This window comes from Sturnus vulgaris, chromosome 19, assembly GCF_052056855.1.
Source record: "Sturnus vulgaris isolate bStuVul1 chromosome 19, bStuVul1.hap1, whole genome shotgun sequence".
Classification (NCBI taxonomy): Eukaryota; Metazoa; Chordata; class Aves; order Passeriformes; family Sturnidae; genus Sturnus; species Sturnus vulgaris.
Genome location: NC_142261.1, coordinates 328909 through 355973, shown reverse-complemented (window position 1 = coordinate 355973; position 27065 = coordinate 328909). Strand labels below are relative to the sequence as shown.

General features: G+C 45.1%; 1 protein-coding gene across 1 annotated transcript in view; it reads left to right on the top strand.

Moving 5' to 3' along the window:
- The window catches only part of ADGRD1 (adhesion G protein-coupled receptor D1), a 113064-nt gene extending 91683 nt beyond the window's left edge, over positions 1-21381 (top strand). Inside the window, exons 22-25 of the mRNA XM_088175854.1 lie at positions 14770-14896; positions 16047-16088; positions 18039-18131; positions 18746-21381. Coding sequence (XP_088031980.1) covers positions 14770-14896; positions 16047-16088; positions 18039-18131; positions 18746-18841 — 358 coding nt within the window. The 3' untranslated portion in view covers positions 18842-21381. The remainder of the gene's footprint in view (positions 1-14769; positions 14897-16046; positions 16089-18038; positions 18132-18745) is intronic.
- The last annotated feature ends 5684 nt before the right edge of the window (positions 21382-27065 follow it).

Below are 27065 nucleotides of genomic sequence, written 5' to 3'. Positions count from 1 at the left end.
ATACCTTGAAACATTTCAATGCATACATACAGCATTTGTTTGAATTATCCATTCTGGTTTTAGGGGCATAACTAATCATATGTTTGAGTTTAAGCATATGAGTAGTCTCTCTAAGCTTAATGCAATTAAAGCAGATTAGTTTAATGGAATTGCTCATGTGCTTGAAAAGGCACATGATTACATTTCTGAGTTATGAACTATTTGAACTCTTTTTCTTACTTATTTCTGCTGCATCTAAAGACTTAACTCTACTCAGCACATTCATTGGTGTATAAGGGCCTAAATAAGTTTTTTCTCTTACTTCCCCAGCCTTTCAAAGTCTCATGGAAAGTGATTTCTCTGTTCCAGTGAGAAAGGATCCCCAAGGTGACAGAGTTAGGGGTGTGCACATTTCATTCATTCCTGCTCCTGCCTGATCCCTTTTAGCACAGGGAATAATTTGACTCCCTGAGTTCCCTGGACTACAAGGGTTAAACAGAACACCAAGAATTCTCCAAGACCCGGTGGCACTGATGGATGTTCATTGTAGCAGGGGGAGGGATGCCAGCCTGTCTCTGGTGCAGGACCAGTGCTTTTCGTTTAGAAGCAGAGACCCCACATTCAGCCAGCCCTGAGAGTTCCCAGCCAGTTCACTTCTGCATTCTGGTGTCCAGAGGAGACACTTCCATTAACTTTTCTCCACTGAACTGCCAAGTCCAGCTCTTATTAAATACATTCTCACTGCTTACTCTGAAATGGTCCAATGAGTTGGAAAAATCTCTGTCTTTTTTATAAACTGTACACTTCAGCACTCAGTGAACCAAAAGTGATAGCTATCATAATCATACATGGAGAAAGCAATTACAGCAAAATTAGCAATATTTCTTAGCTTTTTACCCTATTCTTCCTTTCATTTTATTATTTTCTTCCAAGTTTGAGTCCCCTAAAAACTCAGTGAAATAGTAAAGCAGTTCTCCGTTGGAAAAACATATTTTCTTGTTTAGTTAAATTAAAGACTGAAAATTAGGAAAAATAGCAGTAGCTTTAGTGAATGGGAGCAAACCTGGGCTTCAGGAAAATCTCAGCTCAGTAAGTCATGTCAGCTGCTCTTAGTTCCATCTGCATTGTTTAATATCTCACAAACCCTGCACAGAAACTGAAAGCAGAGTCTGTAGCTGTAATGTGAATCCATTCCTCACTTTGGATATTTGGGGATGCTCAGGAGCCTTTCCCTGCCCAGGTGTGAATCCATTCCTCACTTTGGTTATTTGGGGATGCTCAGGAGCCTTTCCCTGCCCAGGTGTGAATCCATTCCTCACTTTGTTTATTTGGGGATGCTCAGGAGCCTTTCCCTGCCCAGGTGTGAATCCATTCCTCACTTTGGTTATTTGGGGATGCTCAGGAGCCTTTCCCTGCCCAGGTGTGAATCCATTCCTCACTTTGTTTATCTGGGGATGCTCAGGAGCCTTTCCTTGCCCAGGTGTGAATCCATTCCTCACTTTGTTTATTTGGGGATGCTCAGGAGCCTTTCCCTGCCCAGGTGTGAATCCATTCCTCACTTTGGTTATCTGGGGATGCTCAGGAGCCTTTCCCTGCCCGGGTGCAGCTCCAGGAGGGCAGTGCAGCAGCAGCTGGCTGCTGTCACATCTGTACCCAGGAATTGCCCATTCCAAAGCACTTTGCAAAGCCATCCATCACACCCTGCAGCTCCAGGGCTGCTCTGCCAAACTGCTCAAGCATTTAATCACTGCTGCAGCCCGTGCCAGGCCCTGCCTCGCTGTTTTACCTTGTTTATAAACACTCCCAGCCTTTCATCCCAGTCTCCTTCTGCCTGGGAAACAAATCCTGGCTCTCAGTGCTGAGAACTTTGCTGCTTTGACATCAGCTCTTATTCTGCGAGCTCCTGGGTATTTGCTGCATTTTGTTCTTGTGATTCCATTCCTGTTTTGTGTCATTTGGTATCCATAGACTCCTGGTCTAAGGATTATTCCCAGCTGTTCATATTCACAGGATGTGCTTGTCCATGACAGCACTGCTTGAAGCTCTCACGAGAGCTCTCCTGCCAAAGCAGTGCCATCATCTCCTCCAGAACTCAATTCCACCTCTCTGTGATGCCATTTGAGAGTTTCTCTTTTTTTTTAATCTCCTTCCACAAGGGAGGTGAGGAGCAAGCTACAATCTGTAAACTCTTCTGGAAGTCTACAGGGATTCAAAATCCATAGCACTAGAAAATCCTTTCGGTGCCTTTCTGGGTGGCAGATGTTTGCAGCACAGCCCTCAGAGACAGGGAGCACCTGCTTCTGTGTGCTCTAATGGAAAAGAAAAGAGCTTTTTCCACGTGCTGAACGAGAGCCATCACACACAGAGCAGTGTCACTGGCCAAACCTGCTCCCAGCAGTTCCTTTTCTTCCCAATTTCTCACAGTGTGCAAGGAATCGTGCCCATTGAACACGGCTTCAAACAGCAGTGATTCACCTCCTAGAATCTGCTGGAAGGAGGAGAGTTGACTGGCAGCAAAGGAAATAATTAAAATGAAAGTATTAAGCAGTGACAATCAGTGAGCTGAAGTGCTACTGCCAATGATAATGTCTTCAACCTAATTAAGTTTTTGGCTCATTGAATATGACAAATACAAATGCAGTTTGGGCGTCTCCCTCTTAGAGTCAGGGTTTTAGACTAAAAATAACACGGGTTTGAATGTTGCCAATGAGGGCATTAATGAGAACTCTGATCTTTTAGAGACCATAATGGCAGTAATGGGAGTGCTTTCTTTACTGCACATGCTGGGAGTCACAGCACTGCAGAAACGCTGGGATTGTTCAGATGCATTTCAGACACATTTTGGGAGGAGCAGTAAAAGATTAAAAGTGTGTAAAGCACAGCTGCAGAGAGGAGGCTACTCTGCAAATAGGGACAAATAGTAGCAGGCTTAAAGTGATGGAAAAAAAATCAAATCTCTTTAAGCTTCCTGTAGTGGGAGGGGAGTTGCAGAGCAGTGGATTTGATTCCCTGCAGAGCTGTGGCTGCAGCCCTGCCTGGCAGGGCTAATTCTGCTGGTAGCACCAGAGGCAGCCCAGTGTGAGCTGCCCCAGTGACACTGAGAGCCCCTCCACTGCTGCTTCTTTCCTTGGTCCTCTCCTCTGAGCCAGAACTGTCCTTGCTGGGGATAATTTTCTGTCTGTCATTGCTCCCTGAGCAGCATTCGCTGCTCCAGGGCCTGTTGGTGCTCCGAAGGAACCTCTGGTATTTGTGCCTGTTTTCTTTCTGTGTGAGGAAGGGCAGCAAGACAAAACATCTGGGTACTAAATATCCAGGGAAAACATCCTAAGAGGCGCTGGTTTTTCTGAGTATAAAGATAAACCAGTTTTCATTAGGGATGCTGAGTCACGTTTATTTCCACATCTGAATGGCAGGATAGAATAACCAGATTAAAACCTGGTTATTAAGTCCCTGTGCTGAAATCTCGCTGTGAACACAGCAGAGTCAGTGGTGGAGGAGAAGGCTGTGAGAGAGGGGCTGTACCAAACCACCCTCCAGACTGATCTTGTCTGCATGGGAATGGCCAGGAGCTTGTGTTGTGTTTATTCACCTCTGGCTGCATCAACCCCTTGACTGCAGCTCCCAGTGCTGCCAGACCCCGAGGGCAGTGCCTGCAGCTGGAGCCTGCCTGCAGGAGCTGGGGCTTCAGCTGGGCCTGCTCAAGACAAACCAGGATTTACAGCATTTAATGGCAACAAAACTCTGCTCCCCGGGCCTCAGGCTGGAGGGCTCCAGGTGAGCCCTGGTGGCACACAAGGTGCCAGGTGCACAGGAGCTCAGGTGAGCCCTGGTGGCACACAAGGTGCCAGGTGCACAGGAGCTCAGGTGAGCTCTGGTGGCACACAAGGTGCCAGGTGCAGAGGGGCTCCAGGTGAGCTCTGGTGGCACACAAGGTGCCAGGTACAGAGGAGCTCAGGTGAGCCCTGGTGGCACACAAGGTGCCAGGTGCACAGGAGCTCCAGGTGAGCCCTGGTGGCACACAAGGTGCCAGGTGCAGAGGGGCTCCAGGTGAGCTCTGGTGGCACACAAGGTGCCAGGTGCACAGGAGCTCCAGGTGAGCCCTGGTGGCACACAAGGTGCCAGGTGCACAGGAGCTCAGGTGAGCTCTGGTGGCACACAAGGTGCCAGGTGCAGAACAGCCAGGTCAGGGTGCTGTTACCAGAATGGTGTTGGGACATCTGAGAGCAGAGCACCGAGGTGTCCCCCTGTCCCCCTGTCCCCCTGTCCCCCTCCCTGCTGCCAAAGCTCTCTGAAGCATGGCCTGTCTCCTTCACTTCTAGAATTATAACAGAAAGTTTCAGGTGTTGAAAATCTGTAGCTTTGAAGTTCGCATTAATTTGTTTTTAAAATGTGCTAGCTGGATTTGGTTTTCCATCTTTTAATATCAGATTTTAAGCCATGAAAGTGCTGGTGGGAGGACGGGGCTGTGAGTCACAGCTTGGTGCCTGCTTCCAGAGTCACAATTAAACACTGCTCCTTCATCAAAGGGGACAATTCCCTGTGAACAGCAATAACCTCAAGAGTTTGCTTGAACTGCTTCATTTACACCCTTGGCTCCAATTTATAATCCTGGAACTCTGTGTCAGCTTTATGCAGAATAATAAGAACAAATATTTTGGTTGTGGCATTGCAGAATATAAATGTTATTGAAGCATGTGCCTTGTGCAGAGCTCTGGGCAACCTGTAAATCACTGCCCAGCCTGACACAGCTCTTAGCTGAGTGTGATTTACATGTTTTCCCAATAAAGCACTCTGAAAATAAAATTAAATAAACGGAAAATACAGGTAATTACAATAAAGAAGTGGTACTATCGTAGTATCAAAAATACTTTTAAACTTTTAGGTGCTCTCTGCAGATAAGTAATAAAATGTCATTAGCAATATTTGTGTTACAGGTGTTCTGGAAATAGAAATTGAACGTTTTTCCCAATTCTTTTCAATTGAAAAATATGTGAGGCAGAAACTTATTTTAATGAAAGGAACTGGCTAAAAAGCACTTTTCTTTTGGAGCAGTATCAGAAATAATGAAAAAGGCAGTTAAGTCAGATGGTGGCTGAAAGCACAAGATTGTCCCAGAAAGCCAAAAGGGGCACAGGCAGAAAACTTGGAAGTGACAGAGCATCAGCAGTGCCACTGTCACTGTGACACTCAGTGCTGTGCTGTGCTGTGCTGTGCTGTGCTGTGCTGTGCTGTGCTGTGCTGCAAACCCTGGCTGCTGCAGGGGCTGCAGCACTGCAGGGACAAACAAACAGCTCCTCATCTGCAGCATTGCCTGGGCACAGTGCAGGGACTGCAGCTCTGCTCCTGTGCAGTGTGCAATGTGCAGGGACTGCAGCACTGCCTCTGTGCAGAGTGCAGAACTCACCTGCAGGACCAGCAGCAATGCAGCAGGGGTTGCAGCAGGGTTTCAGCAGGGGTTGCAGCAGGGGTTGCAGCAGGGTTGCAGCAGGATTGAAGCAGGGGTTGCAGCAGGATTGAAGCAGGGGTTGCAGCAGGGGTTGCAGCAGGGGTTGCAGCAGGATTGAAGCAGGGGTTGCAGCAGGGGTTGCAGCAGGGTTTCAGCAGGGTTGCAGCAGGATTGAAGCAAGGGTTGCAGCAGGGGTTGCAGCAGGGTTGCAGCAGGGTTGCAGCAATCCCTGCAGGGCTGTTCCTGCTTTGCAGGTGCACACATTGCACCCAGCAGGTCAGGCAGGGTTGCAGATGTTTGTTTGCCCATAGGAACCTTTACAAAAAATGAATTTTGTCCCTCAGTTTGTGCCTGCCCTTGGTCCTGTGCCGCTCGCTGCTGCGGTTGCCATGGAAACGGGACAGTGATGGATCTGAGGGTCTCGGGGCATCACTGAGGGTCACTGAAACTGCTGGGGCCAAGGGATCATCTTCAGAGTTCAGCTCCTCGGGGGGTGAATGTTATTCCACAAAGATTTGCTTCGTGATTGTCACTTTGTCATCCTAAATTAAAATATGGGTTCGAGCTCAAAGGCAGAAATATTTGCCAAACCTACAGATTCCTGGAGAAAGCTGCTTTTTCTGGCAGTCCCAGGGCTGCAGAAGCTGTGCAGGTTGCTGGCACTTGTCAGCTCAGGAGTGGTAAATGCTGTGTAATTGCCCCTGACAATTCTGGAATGTGTGCAGAACACAATCACATTTACTGCTAAAAGTCTCTGGTGGTGGAGTTTTGAGTCTCTTCAGGGAGTAACTGGCTCAGAAGCTTTTTTTCCTCTTGAAAATTTGATGTTTCTACAAGGACAGTTTGAGAAAAGAGGAATTGGAGCCTGGGCCGTTTTTGACCATGGCCATGTTTTCTAGATTACCAATAATTTGTGGTGTTTGCCTCCAGTCTTTCCAAAGAACCATTTTTCCTTAAAACTCAAATACATGGAGCACAGAGTAGGAGCTACTTCATATTTTTAGCATATGGTGTGCCTGGTTTGACATCCCAGGGTAGAGAAAAGAAAATGAATCATTATGGGTTTTCATCACTGACTGCAGCTTTGTAAGTCTTAAAACAGATCTATAAACCGTGTTTCATTATAGTTATAATTAATTAAATGAAGCTAGCTCTATGCAATCCTGTGCTTCAGACAAGTCTTGGCATTTTTAGGGATAAAAGGCCCCATCCACATTCTCCTCCTGGTCTGGCAAGGCAGACTGGCTGTGCACTGCCACACTGTGCAGTTCCCTTTGCTTCCTGTGGCACGGAGGTTTTGGAAAGGTTTCTCTGCTTGTGCTTCCTCTGTCTCTGAGCAGGTTTGTGGGTTTGGTTCTCCCTTTCTCCTGCCCCGTGTCCTTTCTGAGCGAGCTGTGCCCTTTCCCATCAGAATTCCAGGCATGGCACTGCCTCCCTCAGCTCCTGCTCTGCAGGGAAAAGGGAACCCTGGGAGCTCCTTGGCACAATTCCCGACATTTGGCAGCCCCTCCTCACTAGCACTGGGTCTGCTGGGGAAACAGACACTCCCACCACGGGACACAGGAGCCATAAAAAAGATTGAGATGGCTGCACATAGGGCAGTAAGACTGGTTTTCAGAATGTTGTTTCGAGATGACTTGCAGAGATTGAGCCAATTCAAAGTAGTCAGAGTTGATGCAGATTGATGCCTCACACTGAGAATCTGCCTCAGGACAGAGCACAGAATCCTGTCCTGAGCTGGGAGAAATCCTGCACTGGGAGCCTGGGAAAGGGATGAGACAGTGGAGGAGTGGGAGATACAGTCAGGAGTAAATGGTGAAAGAAAAGAAAAAGAAAAGAAAAGAGAAAAGGAGAAAAGAAAAGAGAAATCACGTCTAGCCTGCTCCAGCCACAGGCAGCACCCGACCCCTGAGACATCTGCATTTCCTTGTCCTTGAGCTGACAGGAGAGGGGGTTTTGGGAATCCCCTGTCACCAGCAGTGCCATCATTGTCACTGTCACCAGCAGTGCCAGCACTGTCACTGAGCCCAGCAGAGTTAGGCACAGCCCTGAGCTGAGCCCAGCAGAGTTAGGCACAGCTCTGAGCTGAGCCCAGCAGAGTTAGGCACAGCCCTGAGCTGAGCCCAGCAGAGTTAGGCACAGCTCTGAGCTGAGCCCAGCAGAGTTAGGCACAGCTCTGGGTTAAGCCCAGCAGAGTTAGGCACAGCTCTGGGCTGAGCCCAGCAGAGTTAGGCACAGCTCTGGGTTAAGCCCAGCAGAATTAGGCACAGCTCTGGGCTGAGCCCAGCAGAGTTAGGCACAGCTCTGGGCCGAGCCCAGCAGAGTTAGGCACAGCTCTGGGCCGAGCCCAGCAGAGTTAGGCACAGCTCTGGGTTAAGCCCAGCAGAGTTAGGCACAGCTCTGGGTTGAGCCCAGCAGAGTTAGGCACGGCTCTGAGCTGAGCCCAGCAGAGTTAGGCACAGCTCTGGATTGAGGCCAGCAGAGTTAGGCACGGCTCTGGGTTAAGCCCAGCAGAGTTAGGCACGGCTCTGGGAGCTGCAGGACCAGTCTGATCTCACACTGCAGAGTGCCCAGAGCAGCCAAGGCTGGATTATCCTGCTGCCCCCATAATTGACTTCACCATCACATTTTTCAATAATTTGATCTCTGTGACCTGGAGGCAGAATTACCCTTTCAGTTATGGCCCTGTTCAACCCTGGGCTTGCTCATGGCAAACTGGATATCTGTGAAACCAAGTTCTCCTCTGTAGTTTTTGTTGCCTGGTTGTGACAGCAGTGCTGCTCTTTTGTCCTACCTTTGGAGACAAACTGGCCCCTAATAACAGCATGATATGTTAAAAAACCCAAAAAACAAACCAAAAAAACCCGTTTGAAAATTGTAATTTATTTTCTTTTAAAAAACCCAAATGAATCCCTCCAGACTTTCTGGTCAATTTGCTTTTGTGAGACTATTAAAGAAAACCTGGAATGGAAGTGGGTAATACTTTCTTGTCTCTTTTTCCCCCTCTCATAGCTCTACAAAGTAACTCCAGAATGTTTCAGGGAATAACCAAACACTGTGGGAAATAGGAAAGTGAACATTTGTGTTCAAGAAAGGAATAAATCTTCACTATTGTAAGGACCAGGTCCAATTCTTTTCCCTTCAAACTCCTTTCATTTTCCACATCATTTTCTGAGAATTTAATTATTTTGGCTTCTGGCCATGGTCCTCAACAAGCTCTCCTGGGAAATTTGTTCTGTCACCCATTTCTGGAGTCCCATGCATTTTCAGCAGCCACACTTTTTTTTTGGGATTTGCAAGAAGTGTAAGGTGTGAGTGAAGCAGAAACTCTGTCCATTCTGTCTGGCTGTCAGAGAGCTGCAGCAGTGCAAGGTTCCTGCCCCAGGATTGTCTCTGCTCACTGCATTGATCTCAGCACATCTGCAGTGCCTGGCTGGAGGTTGGTCCTGCATGCTCCTTCAGCAGTTGCCATGGAAAAGAGAGAAGAGAAAAGAGAAAAGAGAAAAGAGAAAAAACATGTTCTGCTCCACTGGGGCTCCTCCTGAGGTTCAAGTGATGCTCCAGGAGCAGCAGAGCACGAGAGGCAGCACAGGCACACACAATGGATTAATTTAATTTGGAGATTAAAGCACAAATATGGAGCAGGGCTGTTCACAGCAGGAGAGCCCAGGCACCCCCAGTAATGGAGATTTCACTGAGAGCAGAGCAGCCCCTGGGACCGGGAACAGGCACCAGTGGCTGTGCAGGAGCAGCTCTGCCCATCCACACCCAATTATTAACAGCCCTTAATTGGCTGTGGAACTCTCTGCTGCTGGCAGAATAAGCTCTCATTTTCTTTGACGACTTAATGGCAAAGTTCAGTGGAAAATTAGCTCTTGCCTTGGGCTTGGGGATTGAGAAGCAGAGAATTCTGTCTCAACAGCAGTGCAGTGAGAGAATTAGAACCAAAAAAATGTTGGAGAAAGGAACTGTAGGAAAAGAATGGTGAAATCCCACTGCAAGTTTGGTTTCCCTGGGGAAATCACAAACTTCTTAAATTCAGCTTGCAAGGACATTAAGCTTTAATTCCTCATATTTGTTTTTAATAACTTGCACTAAAGACAAGCAGAAGGACATATCTTGGTTCAGTACTTGATTTTTGGAAAGTTTTTTGTTTTCTTTTGTATTTTTAGAATCTGGAAGCAATGGAGGTGACAAGGGACTTGATTTGTGGAAAGCCTTAGCAAGACAGAGATTCCTAAATCCCTGGTTAGGTGCTTAAGTCAGAAGTCAGTGCTGCAGCCCCTGGAATTGCCTTCTCATATTAAAATTCCTGAGGTAGCTCCGTTTCTGGTCATGGCCTTAATTTTGTCTGGCTTGATGGGGATTTGAAGTGAGACTTGAGTTCCAGTCCCTGCTCTACTGAATATTTAATATAAATGCAGAAATATTAATAAAGCAAGGATTAGGCAGGACTCTCCTCTCTCAGGGAATGCCTTGTGACTAATCTGTGGAGTTCACCTTCTCTCTCTGAGCCAGAGAATATTTAATTATTCAATATGAGTGGGACAGGTTCAAGAGGCAAGGATGAGCATCCAGCAGGGAGCCAGAATGTTTTCTGCACAAATGAAAAGTGCAATCCCTTGGGCAAAGGAGTGATTTGAGCCCAGGTGTTCTGGGCAAAGGCTGTGTCCTCGAAAGGCAGGTGGAGATTTTTGGGAAGGTGTGAGAGGTGAGGCTGCTTTGGCAACATCTCCCTTCTGTGAGCGCTGAGAGGGCAGGCTGTTAAACACTGGCAGTGACAGAAGAGGAACAATTCCACCTCCCTTCCCACTCCGGGATAAAAATCAACCTGAATTTAGTTGCTGTTGCAGCCTGGATTTATTTTTTTTTTCCTGTAGTTACAATGCCTTCATTTAGCAGCCTCTTCCTGGGCTATAAATGACACCCACGAGAAAGCAATGATGTGAAGTGACTGTAAATGGCTCTTAGTCAGATTCACACCATTATTTTGAAAGTGCAAATAACATTTGGGAAAGGGGAAATGGCCTCTGCAGTTATTAGTTTTCTCTTGTTTTTTTGGTTTTTTTTCTTTAATTTGCTATAGCTCTGCCTAGAAACCACCCAAGATTAGGTAAGCAACTGTGTGTGCTGATTAAAGAGCATTCCTTGTGCCATCAGCCTGACTGTGTGTGCAGGCAGGACAGGGAGGAGGAGGAGGAAGTACATTTGTATTTGCAGGAATTCAGGAGCTGCTGCTTGGAGTCAGAGCAGAAGGAAAATCCACGTGTGTCCTTTTAGGGTGGAAGTTCTGCCCGTTAGATCAGGACTGGCAGAGTCCAGAGTTTGATTTAATTTAGGAGAACACCCAGCCACCTGCTCTGCTCTCACCTCCATGCTGTGGTTAAATGAATAATAATGAATAATGAATTGTCTGAAAATTTTATTGAGGTTTTTAAAAGGAGCTCATCTCGGGCTCTGTGCCAGAGGGGCTCAGCCAGGAGGGCTCAGGTGAGAGGCACACCTGAGCTGCCAGGACCTGGCCCCTCTGCAGGGCTCAGGTGAGAGGCACACCTGAGCTGCCAGGACCTGGCTCCTCTGCAGGGCTCAGGTGAGTGGGATTGCACCTGCCAGGCCGGGGTGCAGCTCTCACAAACCTGAGCACACCTTGCCCAGGTGAGTGGAGCCCCAGCAGCCTCTGCAGCCCAGCTAGGGAGGGTTTTGGTGCTGGGGCAGAGTGAACAGCCCTGAATTCACAGGTAGGCTATGTACAGCTAATAATATCCCAAAGGCTTTCCCATAGTCTCTAGATATAAAAATTTAATCAGACTCTAAGTATTTTTGTGTTTTCCAGAAGCTGTCTGAGTAATGACAGGTACATACCTAAAAAACCCAAACGTGGCAAAATGGAACAACAGAAAGGAGATTCTGTGCTGGATTTTTTTTGTTCCAAATGAATTTAGTTCCAGGACTGATCCTTCAGTGGGTTTAGAGAGACAAAATCTCCCCGAATTTGGTGCTACTGGACTGCAGAAAAGTGACAACACCTGAGCTTTGAGAAGTGTAGTGATAATTAACAGGCTGTTAATTGCCAAGGCCAAGGGGGCACTCAGCAGAAATTCAGATATTCTGTTTTCTGACACATTTGGGCCCAAGAAAAAACCTTCTGGTCAGGTTTGTGAATTCCTGGTGGGGCTGAACCTGCCAAGTCAGCCCAGCCCCTGCCCCAAATTATTGCTCCATGTCACCAATTTTATGGACAATAAATGCTGGGAACTGTATTTTTTTAGGTTGCACAGCTTAAGCCGTGCATGGGGAAGTGTTCCTTCTCCAAAAACAACATCTATTTGATTGTGCCCTATATCTTAGTGTACTAGAACTAATCTACTAAAATATTGATGTAGCAAAGTAAAATGGGAATAAAAAAAAAAATAAAGTATGTGCAGCGTGTCAGAATAAATGCACCTAGTGGAACATTAACTTTTGTATTTCTAGGACTTTTTTAACCTTGCTGCCTTAATGGCATTCTGAAGCAGCATTTTACAGTTAGTATTTTTCTTTTTTAAGTTCAAAGATTAAAATGGAATAAGGATGGGGAAGGGTAAGTGGAAGAAGATAAAAGAGCACCAGGAACTGCAGAGCTGGTTAAAAACAGCTCCATAAACACACTGAAGGAATCATTTCCTACATAGGATGAAATTCCAAGCATGTAAGCACAGAAAGCTGTGCAATAATTAGGCAAAAGTTCAAAAAAGTCTTAATGAGATTTAAGGGAATCACAGGCAGAGCTGACCCTCAGTTTAAATGAATTTCACCTTCACATGGCTTTTCTAAATGAGTGTGCATGAATCATTAATGCTTTTGCATAGAAAATCCCACATCTGGATTGTATTTTCATTTTAGCTGTGGAATTCTGCTGCACATGTGCTCAACTCTGGGTTTAATAAGGAGCCATCTTTATTAAAATCTGATTTTTTAAATTATGTGAGTAATTTGCAATGTTAAAGGCTTCTGAAAATCCGAACTGTAAGAATGGTTTTGACAATGTTGGCACTGACTGCCTGACTCTGTTCTGCCCCCAGCTGCAGATCAGGTGAAGCCTTTTATGCTCTGCCTCAAAAGGAACCAATGAAAACATTTTTGGCAACAAAACATCTGGGGAGAATGATATTCCAACCTGGGAATGTGATGGAAGTGAGAGTGTGAGGATGAGGTTTGTGCTGCTGTACCTGGCCCATGCCCAGATGTTCCTGCACAGCTGCATTTTCCTCAGGGCAGCTCCCCAGTGCAGCAGCTTTTGTCCTAGAGTCTGGGGAGGAACTTTAATCCTGCCAGAGGAAACCCCAAAGCATCCTTGATTCACAAAAAAAAAAAAATAAAATAAACTTGTGTAAGTTGTTTTAAAAAATGTATCTTTTGAAATGCAGTTTAAAATTTAAATAGGACCTCAGGCTTTAAGATATTCCTTCATTTTCTGGCTAAAAAAAAACTCCTTGAAGAATTGAATTGTGCAGAAATATTCATGGCTGAGCATACAGAGATATGAATCAATTCAGAAAAAAACCCCAAACCAGAACAGAAAAAAATTCCAGATGCTTCCCTGTCCCACAGTTCCCTACAAACTTCACGAGACACTTTCAGCTGAGGAGATAATGAAGTGTGTGCTCAGGTCACTGCAGTGAATGAGACATCTTGTCTCTAAGTTTAATTAAAAGATTTCTTCATTGGATTGTGCTGTTCAGAATTCTCATTTGTTTGGTGTTTGCTGTAATTACAAGCAGTCCCTGTCAGGCAGCTCAGTGCATTTCTCTCAGTGTGGGCTTTAATCTGCACCACAGACACGAATCTCCCTCCATCCTTTTCCCTCCACCCGAATGGGAATCTGATCATTTCTGGAACACCACGGCCTTAGCAAGCAGGGACTGACTTTGAGTTCCTCCCTGCCCCTGCTCCTTTAGTGCCCCTTGGCTCCTCTGAACTTACTGATATTTTATTTACACTGAATTCTTTATTTTATATTTTATTTTACATTTCATTTTATTTTATATTTTATTTTATTTTTCATTTTTATTTCATTGTTTAATTTTATTTTTTATTTTATTTTTTATTTTATTGTAATTTTATTTTATATTTTATTTTATTTTTCTTTATTTTATTTCATTTTTTATATTTTATTTTATTTTATATATTTTATTGTAATTTCATTTTATATTTTTTATTTTCTATTTTATTTTCTATTTTCTATTTTATTTTTTCACACTGACTGTGATAAATGTGCACGAGTCCCACGGGCTGCAGCAGGAGTCCCAGAGGGCTGTAGTGCTGGAAGCTGGGATCAGACCTGGCACATTTCAGACACGAATGGTCCCCTCTGCTTTGTCCCTCGCAGCTCTGCAGCTGCTCTCAGCTGGCCAGGAAAACCTTTGGCCACTGAAATCGGGTCCTGGGCCACTGAAATCGGGTCCTGGGCCACTGAAATCGGGTCCTGGCTGTGAGGGTTCACTGCTGCTCCTGCAGGGGATTGCTCGGGGCTCTGGCCCGAGGGTTATTATGTTAGTTAGGGTTATTATATTAGTTAGGGTTATTATATTAGTTAGAGTTATATGTTAGTGTTATATGTTTGTTAGGGTTATACGTTAATGTTATTATATTAGTTAGTGTTATTATGTTAGTTATTGAGTGTTATTATATTAGTGTTATTATTTTAGTTACTGTGTTAGTTAGTGTGTTATTGTGTTAGTTACTGTGTTAGTTAGTGTGTTATTGTGTTAGTTATTGAGTGTTATTATATTAGTGTTATTATTTTAGTTACTGTGTTAGTTAGTGTGTTATTGTGTTAGTTATTGTGTTAGTTAGTGTCGTGTCAGCTGCTGATGGCAATGCTTGCCCCGAGCCTGGGGAGTTTTTTGGGGATTCCAGACCAGGAATGGCTGTGCAGTGCTCAGTGCTTCGTGGCTCTTGCACGAGGCTCCCACGAACACAGTGAAACTCCCCTGGGAGCTCAGGGGGTGGCTGCAGTATTTCATGTATTTCATGTATTTGATGTATTTCATGTATTTTATGTATTTGATGTATTTGATGTAGTTGATTATTTTATGTATTTTATGTATTTTATGGCCATTTCTCAGATCTCTTTCCCTGCTCCTCACTTACTGACTCACCAGCTGCATTTATCCTGTGTGATACCAACGCTCTGTTATCCCCATTTTCACAGATGAACAAATCATTAAAATCTTGCCCGTTAAAGGAATTTCATGGTAAAGAAGAGTTCCACCTGCTGCTGTGCTGCCAGGACATGACTGACAAAGCCTTTGGTGTGCAGGCTGGCATTTCTTTAATGCTCCTGTTTCCATTTTCTCTTGCAGACTAACAGCTAAAGCCGTGGCTGTTCTCTTACCAATCTTGGGCAGCTCGTGGATCTTTGGCATTTTGGCTGTCAATGCCCATGCTTTAGTGTTCCAGTATATATTTGCTGTTTTTAATTCACTACAAGTAAGTACCTGGTGGGAAAATTTATGGCTACAGAAGTGCTTCTGAGATCCAATTAAATGGATCATTAGTAATGTTTTCACATGTTTGTGCTTATTGTATTTTATTCTGTGTTCCTTCCTCTGTCTTTTAAGTCTGTGCTGAGCATAGTGTGCTGGCAATCCTTGTCTTTGTTTGAACAGAACTTGTATCCTGCTCCTTAGTGTTTCCAGCAGCAATAATTAAATAAATGAGACAGCACTGAGCTTTAGAAATTAAATGAAATGAAATTCTTTCTTGCAGCACTGTGTACCACAGGCAGGATTCTTCAGCAGAGATACCAGGCCAATTTTTCAGTGCCAATTTGAGGTTTCACTAGTGAGACTGAGGGAAAGCAAACAGGAGTTTATGGAGAGATCAGAGGCAGAGCTGTTCCCCGAGCTCCTGCACGCAGGAAAATCAACCCTCCTGTCCTTGGCACAGCAGCCCAGGGATGCAGCTGTGTCCAAGGAGGAATGGGAACATCTGGCCAGCCCTGAGCACGCAGGGAGGCACAGCTCTTACCCCAGCTGTGCTTACAAAGGGGAAGCAAAAACCATCTCCTGTCAGCCCTTTCTTGTCTTGGGAACAATCAGCACTGTGGATACAAAAATAGTGACACGGGGTTCTTGGTGCTGAGTGCTGCCACCAGAAAAATGGAATTGTTTTGGGAGGGAAAGGGATGAGACCTTTTCACTTTGCATTGGGCTGAAAGCCCAAGGAGAGCAAAATTCTGCCGTGAAAATTTTCCTAGTGCTAACACCTTGCTTTTCTAACCTGAAAAATCCTGATCTGGTGTTTCCCTAAGAGATTTCCCTCTCCTTGGCCTTTGCAACCACAAACAAAAAGTTCTCTTGTTGTCATGGAACAAGAATTGCTGCATATTTTCAGCCAGATTTTCCCTTCAGTACAGTAAAGTTTGGGAGGTGTTCCTTTGGAGGAACAGTTGCAGAGCAGCCCCACAGGGAGCAATGCTGAAGGTTTCTCCAGTCTCACTTGGGACACTCTGGTTTAGTGCTCTCAGATGTTTACAGAGCTCCTGGTGCCTGCTCTGTGCTGTGCTGACAGAAACACATCATTGTATTTGGTTTGTCACTGCCAGACCTCACCCTTCTCCCTTTTTTTCCCTTCTCAGGGGTTTTTCATGTTCCTGTTTCACTGTCTTCTGAACTCGGAGGTATGTAACCAAATGGTGTTTAACAAATTTGGTGTTAGCAAATCAAAGAACAGAAGTGTGCAGCAAGAACTGGCTTTCTCCATTACCACTGCCTGCTATGCCACCGATTCCCTTTTTCCTTTAATTAATCCCTGACTGTTCTGGCTTTTGGACTCTCAGCATTTTGAGCCGTGCTTGACACTCGTTTTAATTAGCATAAGAAAGGTGTGAAGCACAGAACAAAGATTAGAGGAGCAGCTCGGGAGCCAGGAGAGAAGCTGGAGGGCTGAGCAGGCACTGCCAGGTGAAAATGCCAAAATGTGGGAGCAGGACTCACTCTGGCAGTCCCTGCTGGGGGCTCTGCCACAGCTGCAGTTCCACGGAGCAAAATAAATATTATTCTCAGTAAAACATACTTCTGGATGTTGCTCATGCAGTCCCCGATGGGAAACCACACTGAGTAGAAATATTCCAGGTATTTTTCTTGGCAGGGAGTTCAGGTTTTCACAGGGGACTGAGGCATCTTTTTGCATTAAGGCCTCATTAAAGCCACTGGGATAAAGCCAAGCCAAGGCTGATGTAAATTTGGCTGCAGCATCCTCTCCTCCCGTGGCAGAGCAGGAGCTGCAAGTGTGAAAAGCTGTGGTTTGTAGGAGAAGCATTTCCAGCTGCCAGGGCAGTGCTCACTGAGACCCTGAGCTTTGGTTTTTTTTTTGGTTTTTTCCAATGAGCAGCTCTGCCCCTGGACCTGCTGCTGCCTCCTGGGCTACAGCAGCACTCCAGCCCTCCCACACTGAAATCATCCTTTATTAATGTTTGCCAGCCTATTCCATCTCACTTCACTGCTGTGATCTCTGCCAAAATCACTTTGGAGAGTCAGGTCTGACTGTGAAACTCTTGATCTTTATTAAAATCAACTAAAATGAAGCAGGCAGGTTAAAGGTAGGGAGGAAAAATGTTTCTTTATTCTGTTCTCTCCCAGGCTTAGAAATCTTCAAGTTTCAAATGTTTTATATCAAATACAAATATTTGAATTGCTGTCATTTTTTCAGAACCTCATGAGAAATTAAATTCAGAAACTTTTCAGAATTTATATCCACAAAAACCAGTTTATACACAGCTGATGTGAGCTGTCATTTTTGGAGAGCAGGTCCTACTGGCTCCATCATAGGCTGTGCATAATTAAAATACTCCTTTAGCTAAACAGTGGGAATTCTTCTGGAGAATTTATTTCTGAGAAGCAAAACTCAGACATTGTAAAGAAACATCCATAGGCTGGGAATAGAAGTGTCTGGGTGAAAAAAGGGCTTTATTCCCAGGGCACCCAGACAGAAATGCACAGGTATTATAAAGAATTACAGGAGAGTGGGCCTGAAAAACTCTCCTTGATCTGAAAATCTCTCCAACACTGGTCAGCCACTTCCAGCCATTAATCCTTGACAAATCTCCCCCTCTTGTCTCTCCATGTGTCCTTTCTGCAGCTGATTTGATTTTCACCTTGGTGGAGAGCATTGCTCCATCTCCAGGGGTTTGATCCAGCACCTTTAAATGGCTCAGCTCTGTGTCCTGGTGGCACCTGGAAAAATCAGGGATGTGTGGAGCCCAGGGAGAGCCTGGCTGGGCTCCTCCTGCTCCACGGGGCTCCTCCTGCTCCATGGGGCTCCTCCTGCTCCATGGGGCTCCTCCTGCTCCATGGGGCTCCTCCTGCTCCATGGGGCTCCTCCTGCTCCATGGGGCTCGACAGTTCCTTAGGAAATGTGAAGGAGTCCTGTAAAACCTCCATAAAGACAAAGAAGAGTGAAGGGCTGGATTGTTTGCTGTTTGATAGCACAGTGACATTTGAGTGGAGGGAGGAAAAAGGGGAAATGATTGCAGGCTGCACCTGTGAAAATAAACACAACTATTTCAAACAAACACAACTATTTCGAATAAACTCAACTATTTCAACTGCTCTCACTGCTTTTGCCAAAGGTCAGAGCTGCCTTTAAGCACAAAACCAAGGTCTGGTCCCTCACCAGCAGCTCAACTCGCAACATCAATGTGAAGCCCTTCAATTCAGACATTGTAAGTATTGCTCCTTTGCCCCTCTTGTATTTGAGTGTTCCACATTAAATTCTGCTGGAAAGAACAGAGCAGGCCCAAGGGTGTTTTTAGTACCAGCCCAGTGCAAGGTGTAGACAGCTGGAACCAGGTGGAGCTGCAGCTCCAATATCAGTTTTGAAAGCAAAGGACAAATCTCTGCTTTTGTGCAAGTGTGAAATAAAAGCAAACAGAGCTTTATGAGCCCTGGCTGTGGCTCATAGGGCTGTTCCCAATTGCCAATTCTGCATTCCTGCAGTCCTGGCAATGTGCTGCTCTGATGGTGGTGGCTCTCTGATTCTCACTCTTAAACCAACACGTGAATATCTTTTTCTAGCCCTCCTTAGATTGTCTTGAGACAGAAGACGTTTGTTTTCATAAAGAACCAGCCCTCTGAAGTGACAGCTATGATTAAGTGATCGTTGCCAATCACCTCAGCTCCTGGCAGTAACTGTTTAAAAATCCTTTATGGCATGTGCTCTCTCGACCCTGTGACTACATTGGAATGTGGATAGATGCTCTCAAGCTTTTATTTCATCCAGGCAAGAGTGGCTTGGCAAAATAAATCAATCAATTTTCTATACTATTTTATTTTCCAGATGACTGGGAACAGGCCAGGCACGAGCCCCACGAAGCTGAACACCTGGGATAAAAGCTCCAATTCAGCAAACCGTGTTGATTTATCAGCGGTGTGACAGCAGGAGCAGCCCCCTGAGAAAACCAAGCCATACACTCAGGACCTCTGACACCGTGTCCACCAGCTCCTTCTCACTGCCAAGAGCAGGAGAGAATTGGGGTTTTTAAGTCACTGCCTAATGAATTGCCATATTGTTTTCCTGAGTAAATAGCCCTCGTTGCTTGCCTTCAGAACTGTAACACGTTCTAGCACCTGGCTGTTAGCAATAGCTGTAAAAATGACCAGCACAAATATACACTGGATGCTTTTGTCAGCAATGATGAAAACACTCGGTATGCAAGGAGGGCTTATTGCTCTCTGAATCATTCCAGAACTGAGGGAAAGCAACATACCTCTGAAAGGATGGATTTTTATACTCTAAAATGAAATGCTTCCCGTTGTGATGTTGTAATGAGACCATTCCAGACTTGCTGTGCTCTCTGTGTTTACATTTATTACCTTACAGAATTATCAAAGTGAGGTTGATTGGAAATGCAAGGCGTGGTGTTGGATGGGAATGGCAGGAGGAGCCGGGGGAAGCAGTGCCAGTGGCACAGGGCAGTGGATCAGCTCTGAGAGCTGCAGGAGCTCCTGCTCCCCTCTCAGCACAGAGTCCTGGGCCACCCTGGCTGCTGATCCCACACCAAGCCTGGCCCTGCTCTGCCCCAGGGCTGGGGCTCCTCCTGGTACCCCTGGACAAGGTGGGACACACGCAGGGACTGTGGAGACCCCAGCCCAGTCCAGTCTGTGCATCCTGTCCTGCACACAGCTCTGGAACACGTTCCTGTGTGCTCTTCAGCTCTGCTCAGCATTCAGGGCTTCTGCTTCAGTACTGCTATGAAGGGTCTTGAAGGAGGAAAAAACACTGTAATTTTTTTCTTTTTTTTCTTTTTAATTTTTTAATTTTTTAATTTTTTATTTTTTATTTTTTCTTAATCCAAAGGTAAAATGAGAGTAAATCGATCTTTAGGGAACAGGAAATGCCCATCAGTTATGACTGAATTAATTTAGTAAGTGGTTAATCCAAAAGACATGGAATTGAAAGTTTAGAAAAACTTAATGCATTTCATTTCTGTTTGCTCCAAACCAAGTTTTGCCCATGTTTCCTTCCTGCACTAAAAAAAAAAAAAAAAAAAAAAAAAAAAGAATCTGCTTCAGTTTGGCCCAACCTTTCCAAACACAGCCATGAAATCCATGGGTTCAATCAAGTTTACTAATGCTAAATAACTCCATCAATGACAGCTAACTCCAAACAGGTCAGTACAAGCTGAATCTGGAGATGCTTTTTTCTTTTGTCTTTTCTTTTGTGTGTGGTTTTCTGGACTTTTCTGCACTGCTCTGTCTTACACCTGTGCAAATATATGGGCTTTTCTTGGCCTGAAAATCACTTTTTTTTTCCCCAAAAGACCCCGTGGACAGAGCCCTTGGGATGCCCAGAGGAGATGGAAGAGAAGAGTACTGTGATAAGAGTGTTCAGAGTTTGTACTGTGAGCAGACAATGTATTTAAGCAATTTTTTTTATACTGGAGCACATGAGTTCTTTTGGTTTTGGTTTGTTTCTTTGGTTTGTTTTTGTTTTTTTACACTGTGACCACAAATACAAATCGAAACCCTCCTTGATCATTTCTGTTCTAGTCACTGTATTATAGCACAGAGTTCTGTGAATGAAACAGACAACACAGAAAAGCTTCTTTTCTCTTTTTTTAATCTTAATTTTTAAGAGTATTTCCCTCTGCACAATTTTCATTCCCTGCATTTCCTCCTGTGCTCTATTGATCATTTTGGGACTGCCCAAGACCCATTTGAAAAAAACCCCAAACCAGAGCCAAAGTGCCAGGGGTACAAAGGGCTAAGTCAGTTTTTTATTATTCACTGTTTTAAAATTGTTCCCCAGAAGTGAGATGAGCATGAAAATGTTTGCTTTGATATTTTTGAGTGGAAGTGTTCTGTGTTGAGGGAGCATTGATTATTGATTATTGGCTATTAATTATTGATTAATGATTATTGAATATTAATTATTGATGATTGATGATCCTGTGTCCCCTGAGCTCCTCCTGCCCCTGTGCTGTACCTGAGGGTGAAGCAGTTTGATCTTGGCCCATGAGCTTTGAGCACTGAATTTATCACCCTGCAGTGGGGCTGGGGCTGCTTCTGTCTCTGATCAACTGGTGAAAATCCCACAGAGTCCAAATGGCTCCTGTTGCCATCCATATCCACTCTTTTTCTTTGATTCAAGGTGTTTTTCTTGGTACTGAATGCAGCAAATGTACTGAATAAGAAATGCTCAAATGAATCTTCAAACAATCTCTTCCTGTCCTCGGTCTCTTGAAGCTTGAAAATCTCACAGTTTATTTATGGGCTTGTATATAGCAGCTATTACAATTTTTTTTTTTTTTGGACAGCATCATTTTGTCAACAGTATGAAATCTTAATTGAATGAAATGTGAGTTTTAAAAATTGGTAATGTAGCAAGAATGACTTTGCCAGTAAGTAGTAAAATAATTTAGTTTTGTTGTTTTTTCCCCCCTCAAATAAATAAGAAATCTTAATTTCCTAAAAGGACTTTTTAAAATTATTCTCCTGACATGGATTGTAAACAACAGCACAACAATGGAATTCCCTGTCAGTGCTTTTGTTGCAATTACACCTGAGAGCTTTGCTCCAGTGACAGACCTGCAGTGGGTCCGTGTGAGGTGCAGCAATGGCTGTGTGTTAAATGTTATACACAGCTCTGTGTTCAACTTTATATTCATTCCTGTGTTAAAATTTACACCCATCTCTGTGTTAAACTCTATATCCATTCCTGTGTTAAACTCTATATCCATCTCTGTGTTAAACTTTACACACATCTCTGTGTTAAACTTTACATCCATTCCTGTGTTAAACTCTATATCCATTCCTGTGTTAAACTCTATATCAATTCCTGTGTTAAACGTTACACCCATTCATGTGTTAAACTCTATATCCATTCCTGTGTTAAACTTTACACACAGCTCTGTGTTAAACTTTACATCCATTCCTGTGTTAAACTTTACACACAGCTCTGTGTTAAACTTTATATCCATTTCTGTGTTAAACTTTACATCCATTCCTGTGTTAAACTCTATATCCATTCCTGTGTTAAACTCTATATCCATTCCTGTGTTAAACTCTATATCCATCTCTGTGTTACACTTGCTACCAGAGAGCAGCAGGACGAGATTCTGGGATTGCACAGCCAGGGCAGAGCTGGGCTCAGACCTTGCCTGAGTGCCTGGGGCTCAGGTTTTGGCTCCAGGAATGCTTTCAGTGCACAGCAGCTCCGAAGTGATTTTAACTAATACTTCCTGTATGAAAACTTCATTACTCTTCCACTTTTATCTGAAAATGGTGATGGGAACCCAGAAATGTCACATCTCAGTCTGCTCAGCTCCCTCACAGGGTGCAGCCCTGCAGATCTTGTTCCCAAGGTTAGAACTGGTTCTATGGTTAACAAAGGTTAGAACTGGTTCTGTAATTAACAAAGGTTAGAGCTGGTTCTATAATTAACAAAGGTTAGAACTGGTTCTATGATTAACAAGGCTAGAGCTGGTTCTATGGCTAACAGACTGCCAGCTGCTCCTCTGCCTGCAGAGGTGTGCAGATGTGGTGAGATGTGGAGAAATAGCTAGAGCAATTATATCTTGAAAAATTAAAGATTGGAATTTAGATGAGAAGAGTTTTTCATCTTCTTTAAATAAACCTTCCCTTTGTATCCTTAAGGTACACATAAAAGAAAGATTTCTTGCTATTTTGTGACACACAGAGGTTATTAACATTTATCATTCACGACAGAATTATAAATTACATCATTTTGGCGCTGGCTTACATCATGTTTGCCTTTAAAAATATTTTCATTATATCTGTGTTATGCTTGGCTGCCTCCATGTCATGGATAGTTATTGCTGCAATTGCCCTTGTTCACACAATTTTCCTTCTCAATAATCCCATATGTTCTTGGAATGCAGGGGCCATATTTCATCCTGTCGAGGATGATTTCCACCCTGAGTGTGCCACCTGCAGCAGGTGCTGCCACCCAGCAGAGCCCTGCATCTCCACCCAGGAATTCCATCAGCTCAGGGCTGCTCCCAAAGAGCTGCTCCAGCCTCTCATTTACCAAAGAGAAACGAAATTTCCTCTCAGCCCTGTTGTTTTCTGTAGCTACTGAATAAAACCAGGCTGGATCTGGCACTGTGTGTGCTCCTCTGAGCATTCTCCAAGCTAAGCATTTGCTGATATTTACTCACAAACAGAGAATAAAGCATAAAACGGTTCAAGACAAAAAAAAACCCCAAACCAAACACACACAAAAAACCAGACCAAAACTGCAGCACAATTAGCAGCTCTGCCATTGCAAAACCCTGGTTTTAGTTCATGCTCATAATATTCTGGAGGAAAATGCAGAATGAAACAAAACCAAGTTTTTTACCCTCTAAAAGTATCCCAAATTAGGCAAATATCAAATGCTTCTTGGAGAACTTGGGCCTTATATAGTAGGCTTTAGACAACTTAAAATTCACATGATGTTCACTGTAAATGTTCCCTTTGGGTATTTTTGTTTCAGATTCTGCACAGGTCACCTAAATGTGACTCTTGTGTGATGTCCTCTCACTTAGCCAGTCACGTCTCACTAATTTGTGATAGTTTGCCATCTCTAGAAGGAAAGAAAGAAATGAGGGGGAAATGCATGAGCATGGAGGGAAAAGGCAAAGCTCAGCACTCACCCCAGCCTGTGGCCCTTCCACCCTCTCCTGGTGGCTGTGTGGGAGGTTCAGGTTCTGAAGCTTTTTGCAGCAGCAGCAAGGAGCACAACTGATAAAAAAATTCTCTGTGGTGAGCTGAATATCGTGCCTTTAGATTGCATACTGTGCATTAAAATCTCTGCAGTGTAGTCAGTGGAACACCCTGCCTGTTCACCTGTCAAACCAACATAAAGCATGCAAAAAGCAGCCCAGAATTAGTCCCTAAAAGCCAGACTATCCATTATTTGGTGTTTCACTGCTTCCTCCTCTTCAGGAGTGAACTTCTCCCAGCTGAATGCAGAGGTTTCCCCATGGCAGGTGGAATTTGCACCCCAGGGGGAGCAGGGAGAGCCAGGCTGTGTTACCTGCCTGTGTTACCTGTGCTACCTGCCCGTGTTACCTGCCTGTGCCTCCTCTCTGCACAGGGAGCTGCTGCTGCTGCTTCCTCTGCCCCAAACCCAGCCAGGAGAACGAATAACACAGAAAAAGGGATGCCAGTGCATTTGTCACAGGCCAAAATCCACCCCACTGCAGCACTGTGGGGATTTGTCTTCTGGTTTTTTTCAGCAGGGGAGCAGGAATCACCCAGAGCGTCACAAATCCGGATTTCTGCACTCAGTTCCACGATGCAGATGGAAAAAAAATAATGAAAGACACTTTCTGGTTGTCTGAAGGCATTTCTGTCAAGTTCAGTTCTTGTTTTACACTTGCTGAATAGTCTGCCTCAGACACCCAATGCAGGGAACGTTTGTGCTGCAGAAGAAAAAGCTCGTGCTGTGCTCTGCTGTGCTTAGAGCAGAGATTATTGGGATCAGGGGAGCCTCCTGGGAGCGTCTCAGTGGACAGGAAGGGAAAGAGTTGTGCCATGACTTCAAAAAAGCCACTCCTGGGAATCATTTGTCTTTGAATCCACGGAATTCAAATCAAACCAGCTTCTGAAATCACGCTGATTTTCAGCCTCTCCTCAGCCCAGACCATGGCAGGAGTGGGCACTGAGCTCCCAGGAGGAGCCTGGAGCCCAGCACTGCCCTGGGCCAGCCCAGCACTGCCCTGGGCAAACCCAGCTCTGCTCTGGGCAAACCCAGCTCTGCTCTGGGCCAGCCCAGCACTGCCCTGGGCAAACCCAGCTCTGCTCTGGGCCAGCCCAGCACTGCCCTGGGCAAACCCAGCTCTGCTCTGGGCCAGCCCAGCACTGCCCTGGGCAAACCCAGCTCTGCTCTGGGCCAGCCCAGCTCTGCTCTGGGGGTCATGGCAGAGCCCAGAGATGTCACCCCCAGGTGCTGGCACACAGGACAGCCTTGCCCAGGGCAGCCCTCAGAAAGCTTGAGACAAGCTTTAGTCCTTTAGTCCTGCTCCCAGGACTGAGAGCAGCAAGGCTCCCACCTGCAGAGCTCACCTGAGTGTGCCGAGCCCTGAGCACCTCCCTGTCCTCCCCTGCAGCTCCCACATGGTCCTGAACTCACAGTGACCAGCACCAAAACACTGCTCAGCAACTCGGAGACAGCTCCTCGTTAGGAGAGCGTTTGTCCCTCTGAACATCTCAAACTCAGTCCCTTCTGGCTGTGCATCAGTGCAGCAATTTAACGAGGAAACAGAGATAATCTCCTTCTTCCATATCACAGCTTTCCATTTAATGGAGCTGTTTTTTCAGATAACAGCCTCGGTAATGACACCACAAGAAATGCACACTGGGAAGCACAAAACAGCTAAACTCTGTTTTCTTTCTGTGTGCTGTAGATTGTGAGGCATTGCACCTTCCCAGTGAGAATGGAAGAACTTAGAGCTGTGGCCCCTTCTTTTCACTGCATAAATAGCCAGCATCCTCTTTTTTTAGCAACTTGAGACCTAAATTTCTAGCCTGACCATTAGCTACAAACAATTGTGATGCTTTTTTAACATTTTCAGTTTGAGTTGTATTTTTAGTTCATGATCTTTAAAAACCGGCAAATTCCAGTTATTTATTTGGCAATTAACATTCTTAAAGTGCATCACTACCACTAGGTGCCTCCCATAATCCTTTAAGAACAATTTTGTTTCTCATCACTCGTGTAGTCATTCCCATTCTCTGTCTCACCTACCTGGCATTATCTATTCAAGTGAAACTAGAACAGATGTCACAAAACCCAGGCAATTGCCTCCTACGTGCTCTACAGGTACTGCTGCTTTTGCAGGATTAATTTTGGGACGGCCATAGGGAAGGGGTTATGTTACCTCCACTTCTACCTTCTGCTCCCTCTCCCTGCAGATGGTGGGGTTTCTAAAATGAAAGTAATTGCGAGTCAAGCTGTGTTTGTCTGGGATGTGAGAGGCAGCTGGGCTCCGTTCCTGGCAATCAAACCTGTCCACAGGTCTTGCTCCCCTCTTCATTCTCCAAAGCTGATTACATTACTTCCCTTCCCTTCCCATAAATACCTCTCCAGTTCATTTAACTCCTCAGGCTTTTCTGCCTTGGTCTTGCCAGAACTTACATCAGATACTGTAAACGTCCCTTTCTGCAATCTGCATTTTCCTTTTCTCCTTTAACGTGGGCTCTGGACACTGCTCTGCCTGCCCAGGGGACTGAGGTTCTGTGAAAAACACAAATTTGTGGCTCTCGATAAAGCCTGGGGGGTAAGCAGCTCATTTGGAACTAAGCCTGTACTCACACACAGAAACCCACCCTTGGCTGAGAGTTTTTCTGCAAAGATCCTCTGGGGCACTCTGGGGAGGAGATGCTGCAGTGAATTCACATCCATTCAATCCCACCCCAGGGCCGTGTGAGCCCGGCCCCCCTGATCCCGGCCCCCCTGATCCCGGCCCCCCTGATCCCGGCCCCCCTGATCCCGGCCCCCCTGAGCTGCTCTCTGCCCTCTGCTCAGTTCTGACCCCCCCTGCTCCCTGCTGGGCTGCCTTGGTGCTGGGATGGCAGCGCTGCTGAGTTACCTCAATGCTCTGAACCCTTAATGCTCTCGGAGGGACTTTGGGGCTCTGAAGATGCCAGTTCCTGCAGAAGGGATTTCTCTCCTAGGGATAGAACAAGGGCACAAAGGTAGAAGTAGCTACTTTGAATTTATAACAATAAGTAATAATAATAGTAGTAGTAATAAAAATAATAATAATAAATATTATTATCATTGTTGTTATTAATATAATTTATATAATTATATGATAATTGTATAATGAGATGATAATATTTATAATTATAATTAGTATTAGTATTATAATTAGTATTACTATTAGTATTTGCCCCTCGGATGAACCCAGTGCTCTGCTCCCATGCAATGTGCAAAGGGAAGGTGAATGGATTCCCATAGTGAAGGTTGTAGATTTTACCTCTGTGACCCTTTAGCTCTCCAGGGCAGCAGAGCACAGTGGGGATGAGGCCTTGGCCATGCCCTGTGTCCAGCCCTGACTGGGGGCAGGTTTTACTGGAATGTTTCTTGCTCTCCAGCTTGGCTTCTCTGCTCTCTCATAACCTGCAGGTGCAGCAAGTCAAGGATTTAT